At 35.4% G+C, this 6000-nt stretch overlaps 1 protein-coding gene across 1 annotated transcript; it reads left to right on the forward strand.

Moving 5' to 3' along the window:
• Window positions 1-829: 829 nt before the first annotated feature.
• Window positions 830-5495, forward strand: LOC131016377 (uncharacterized). The gene is made up of 14 exons (XM_057945066.1): window positions 830-1163; window positions 1277-1318; window positions 1433-1474; window positions 1834-1884; window positions 1975-2151; window positions 2470-2601; window positions 2719-2858; window positions 3282-3371; window positions 3817-3942; window positions 4235-4387; window positions 4698-4799; window positions 4877-5068; window positions 5146-5213; window positions 5286-5495. Exons 1-14 carry the CDS (start codon window positions 1142-1144, stop codon window positions 5368-5370), a joined length of 1422 nt encoding a protein of 473 aa, XP_057801049.1. The 5' UTR covers window positions 830-1141; the 3' UTR covers window positions 5371-5495.
• Window positions 5496-6000: the final 505 nt, after the last annotated feature.

A 6000-nucleotide genomic window follows, 5' to 3' on the forward strand; every position in this document is an offset into this window, starting at 1 on the left:
TTTTCGTTGGTACTTATGGCACTAATAGTGCCATAAGTGACTAACCCAACTCGGCACGCGACCTGCGTGCCTGATCCTACCCGGCCCGCCTCATTAAGGGTAAAAACGTCCAAATCAATAAAAATGGCCAAATTTTGTGTTTTTCAATGTGTGGCCATAAATTGTGTTTTATTCTTCATTTTGGTTACTTCAAAATTTTACTCTAATTTTATTATGTAAATATTATATATTATAGTTAATATATTTAAGTAATTAATCCTAGTTCATATCAGATATTAGCTCAAACCATCATATGCTAGTGAATTAGTTTTCATTTCTTTTTTGTATATATGTTATTTGTATTTATATTATTAATGAGGATTTAGTATTTCTTTAGTTATGCGAAGTAGTGCGTTAGTGAATGAATCCAATTATTACTTTTATTTTCAGATATCAAGTTATTAATTATTATTAATAATTCTAAATTTTGTTATGTAAGTTATTAGGACATGTTTTGATTAATCTTAGTACCTCAGATTGAAAGAGATTTTTTTGATTCCACGTCAAAAGATATTTATTTTAAATATTACAATGAAGTTTTTATACTATACTAAATGTAAAAAAATATTTATTATGATATAGCAATGTCTAGCTATTAATTTTAAACGATGCATTATACATTAAATAAATTGATAAAAAAATATTTTTAATTTATGTGTATATATATATACATATATATTATTTTAAAATTATTATAAATTGGGTCCCTCGAAACAAAATCCTGGTCACGTCACTGTATATAATGCTTTTTTACGCTAATAAATATTGTTGAAATTGAGTAAAATTTGTTTCTCAAGAATAAAAAAGAGTGAAGCTTTTTGGTCACGTCATCATAACCGGTGGAGAAGTGAAAAATCATGAAATGGGAGTTTGTCGTTTGCTTCATAACGGAAAGACACGTGTCTCGACTTTCCATCCCGCCCCTTTCCCTTGGCGCCTTTAGTTAAAACAAATTTTCTGAGTTTTGTTTTTTCCTTGAATTAAATTTTCACCTTTTTCTGGGTTTCCAAACAACCCCTCACGGCTATTTTCTGGCGCTATATAAATAAGCTGGAGCGGTTACTCTCTTCACATTTTCAACTATAATCAAAACTCGAATACCATGGCATCTCCTTCTGAATTTGGTATGTTGATCGGAAATTCCTTTTCGTTTATCTCTTTATCCAAGCATATCTCTATGTGTATATCCTTTGATTATTGCACGCTTGATTTATTCATGCATGGTTGTGTTTTTCAGCTAATCCAAGCTTGAATGACGAGGATTCTCCTCTTGAAATTGGTATGTTGATCGCAAAAGCCTTTTCGTTTATCACTTTATCCAAGCATATCTCTATGTCTATATCCTTCGATTTGTTGCACGCTTGATTTATTAATGCATGGTTGTGTTTTTCAGCTAATCTAAGCTTGAATGACAAGGATTCTCTTACTGAAATTGGTATGTTGATCGCAAAAGCCTTTTCGTTCTTCATTTTATCGAAGCATATCTCTATGTGTATCCTTCGACTTGTTGTACGCTTGATTTCTTCACGCATGGTTGTGTTTCTCAGTTAATCTAAACTTGAATGCAATGGATTCTCCTTCTGAAATTGCTATGCTGATCGGAAAATTCTTTTCGTTTTTCACTTTATCGAAGCATATCTACTCGATTTTTCGTATGCGCTTTATTAATTCTTCGCGCATGGATGTGTGTGGGGGGTTTCTGATGATTTCTAGTTCCTGCTGCGCAACTTAAGTACCTTTAGAGTTTATGTGTGGGGCTTCGATAACTCATTTTTCAGTTGATAAAAATGGCAGGCGCTCAGATTTTGAAGGCTGGGGCTAATGGAGACCTTGAAAAACTTAAGGGTGAACTATTTTGTCTTGTTATTTCTCGACCTATTTCTTGTTTATTGGGTATCTAATTCTGAGATCTTCATTTTTGTTGTGTGATTGCAGAGATCAAACAGAGTTTTGGAGGTAATAGCAAAACCTTCAAGCTTATCTGTGATATATACAGTGACGTCTCTACGGGATGGAGAGTCTTGCATCTCGCGGCTTCAATGGGAAATTTGGAAGTTTGCGAATTCTTGGTTGAGCACATCGGAACCTTTGTTGATGTCCCGAGTTTCAGCGGTTCTCTCTCTCTCTCTCTCTCTCCTCTGCTTCTTTTTGCGATACTTCTCTTAAATTCGAGATGATTCTTGAATTTTTTGTGGTGGGTTTTAAGTTTCTTTGTGACTCCAAATTTCATTAAAGTATGTTTGTACATTGTTTGGAATTGTGACTCCAAGTTCCGTTAAAGTAGATTTGTGGAATTGTATGCCTTCGATACTTCTAATTGGAATTGTTTTCTTATGTATACAATTTTTTCGATTAATGTACATGTTTTTTCAAGTTTCATCATTCATCCATTAACTAATCTTGGTATACTAACATTATAACTTGCTTCAGGGGAAACTCCTATGATACTAGCTGCGAAAGGGCAACATGTCCAAGTTGTGGAGTATCTCATCCGCAAAACTGCTCTAATTCAGGTGTCGGATCATAAAGGATTCACTGCATTGCATTATGCAGCTCTAGGAGGTCAGTGGTTTCTGTAGGTTACTTTAAGCCTACTTTTATTTAGAAGATTGTAATGTTGCGGAACACTTTGCCAGGATCCTTATTATGTTGTATGCTAAATGATTGGTTTCATTTCAGATAACATGGCGCTTATGGAACTGTTGCTGAAAAATGATGCTCCTCTGGAGATAGATTCTGTGGATGGAACACCTTTACAAATTGCTGCATCTCGTGGAAATGTTGAGGCTGTGAAGTTGCTGTTGGAACATGGCGCAGAGGTTGGCAAGCACAACCTTGAGTTTCTTGTCTAGATCATTGCATAATTTGAATTCTTTGCTGATAAAAGTTTCTTGTCTAGATCATTGTTCATTTTGCCATGGTGTCACTTGTCATATTAGCATTTCAGTTGCTGTTTCTTGTCCTAGGTTGAACTGATTCCAGTTGGGCTTTGGAGAAATATAATTCTCTGTGAATCAGTGGTATCTTAAATCATTAAAAGTTTGGAATGTGGAAAAGAGTCTCATAAGTTTAGCATGTCAAATTTGGTAAATGAAGCCAATCATACTGACATGATCTTGTAAGATTGATAGACTAACTAATGCAACTATTTGCCACTGGTATAGTATGTGAATGATTTTGATGCAGCAGCTTGGAAAGCTTATGAAAAACTTAGGTTTCTTATGGTGCTTTCTGTTGTGCAGCCAAATTCAATAACTTCAGTAGTTGCTAGCTCCCCTCTTATAGGCGCAATCAAGTCACGCTCACTTGAATGCATGGAGTGCCTGCTTGAGGTATGCTGGTGAAACGGAGGATCCTTTCTCGTCTTATTTACTATTGGAGCTTAATGCATGCGAATTTTGAGATTGTGTGAATGCCCCCATTATGTACAACTTTGTTACTACTTGGTTGGAACTCTAGTGATAATCCTACCATCCCATTTATGCATGTTAGATTATGACTACATTATGTTCGATAAATTGTTTCCAATTTCGTATTACATGGTTTCCTAAAATGCATGCGGTGGAAGAACACCTAGTGGTATGCTCATGCTTGTGCTTTGGTTAATAAACTTTTCACTGGAAGAAGTACTATTTCATCTCTATATCGGTAGTAGTGTAATCAGATTCGTCCCTGCTTTTTCATATTATTAGCATCTGTAACTATATCTCTGATATCTTATTCTGTATTGGGATATTTTGCATTGCTTCTCAACAATATCCACCCTTTTCTTTTTAGGCTAAGGCTGACCCAGAAAGGTTTACATATGGGTTAACTCCTTTGGCATATGCAGCAAAAGAAGCCGACACAAAATTTCTCCAGTGTTTGCTTGATGCTGGAGCAAGTGCTGATATACGTAGCACAGTTAGTTTCTATGTTTCTCTTTTCTTTACTGCTATTTGTTGGAAACAAACCTTATTCTATCTAACTACCCCGGAGTTTATCTTCATTGTCGTTTATTATCTAAACTGAACCAAATCTTGTTGCAGACATCCTATGATTAGCTAGCTTTTTTAACTGTTCTCTTTTTGGTTGAATCATGAAGAATGCAAATTTGGTGCAAATTTTTATTAAAATATATTGCTCTCTAATTATGCGATTTTACTTTCTCTAGCTCTCACCAAACACTGATTGTATTGGTGATGATGACTTTCAGGGTAACAATAAACCTATTGAGGATGCAGCTTTGGCAGATAATCTTGAAGCTGTTGAAATTCTGTTTCCAGTGACTAAACCAATTGATGAGTATAAGAAATGGACTGTCGATGGCATAATGAAGTACAATCGTTCTGCAATATCTAAGAAAAAGGTCTCAAACCACTTCTTTCTGTCATTAAGTTTTGATGGTACACATTTTCATACAATGATCTTTTTGTCTGTTAAGCAACACTATCAACTTTCATCGAAATTTGTGAGATTGAGTTGGGCAGAATATCCTTAACTAATCGTGAAAATCCAGACACATTGATGTAGTTGAGAGTGAGAATGAAGAGTTGCATCGTGGAGGAAATTGAATCAATAATTATTAAGGCCTTTGCTTATGGTGACAAGTTTAGATAATGTGCTACTTTGCTTACTTTTGTGGACTGTTCTCTCTCTCTCTCTCTCATATCTTACAGAGGGAGGAGCATAGGATCCGTTACGTGGAGATACTAGAAAATTTAGGCGAGACTGCAATGAGCAAGGATGATTACGTGGCTGCAGCGGAATGGTATAGCGAGGTAACTCCTATTTTTCCCTACTCGCATATTGTTAATCTGTAGTAAGTTACTGAGATTGTTGGTGGTGTGATGCGTAGGCTACCTTTATGGATCCAAGCAACCCGAAATGGCTATCGATCCGGAGCATGTGTTATTCGCGTACGGGGAATGGTGTGCAAGCTCTACGCGATGCTAGGGAAGCCATGAAACTGAATCCACACGTATGCCCCTGCCCCAGACCTCACTATAAAGTAAAAAATGATGGTGCTGATGTATGGCAACTATTCAAGGTATGAAATATGATCACCATAATACAAAACTCAAAACATGTAGCTAATAATGAAAATGTAAAATTGTGTTTTTGAAGAGGTACCACTTGGCAACCATTCGCTTCATCTTGGCTCCCCGGGAAGAGAAAAACAGGGATGCATTTAGGTAATTAACAAATTTTGTCATATTTTTTTGATTATAGGGAAGTTGTAAGTATGCTGTGTTTTTTGGTGGCAGGGTTGCTTTGTTTGAATACTTCTCGTTGCTGTATATGTCGAGCTGCTCTGCGGAGATGATGATCTTTTTCCAGCACTTTATGTAGAGGAATACACCCTACTACCACATGCACTTTTATTCTCAGATACTACTATATGCACACTTTTATTTCGAATTGCACATTCATGCTTGATTTTCTATTCTATAGCTATAGATGAATGTCATTGTCAATATCCTTCTGCCTCTTGTATGATGAGCGAGAGGTGAAGGTTCCTACAAATCTCTCTGGTCTTGTCGACAGGTTCACTTCATACATGTCAAAACCAAAGTGCAACAGTATTTCCTCCCCTGATTTCATCTTTGATTTGTTACTCTAAACAGACTAAAATACATAATAAGCCCTAAAAAATCTAACTAGTATGTGTGCAACTGTGCATGGTCAAGGAACATACCAAATCTAACTAGTAGGTGTTCTATTTTTCAATGTTTTCGTCATAATGCTGAGTGACAGATACATGGATCAATATTTTAAGTTATATAATAATATTAAATAATTGTAGATATTATTATTTTATCTTTCCTACCTACAAGGTAATATTCTTCATGTATATTATATGCAATCGATGGTATTTGAAAATAAACATTATAATTGAATGATTGTTTGACGAATTCTGCTTTTCAAACCATTGTCTTATTAGTCTATCGTTGTTTATAAAATATAATATAATTGACGAAT

This window comes from Salvia miltiorrhiza, chromosome 3 (genome assembly GCF_028751815.1).
Source record: "Salvia miltiorrhiza cultivar Shanhuang (shh) chromosome 3, IMPLAD_Smil_shh, whole genome shotgun sequence".
Taxonomy (NCBI): Eukaryota; Viridiplantae; Streptophyta; class Magnoliopsida; order Lamiales; family Lamiaceae; genus Salvia; species Salvia miltiorrhiza.

Excerpts from the sequence above, each read along its gene's own strand:
- LOC131016377 (XM_057945066.1), top strand. The coding sequence starts at position 1,142 with ATGGCATCTCCTTCTGAATTTG. Across the intron at positions 1,164-1,276 it reads GGCATCTCCTTCTGAATTTG|CTAATCCAAGCTTGAATGAC; the intron begins GTATGTTGATCG and ends TGTGTTTTTCAG. Across the intron at positions 5,069-5,145 it reads ATGTATGGCAACTATTCAAG|AGGTACCACTTGGCAACCAT; the intron begins GTATGAAATATG and ends GTGTTTTTGAAG.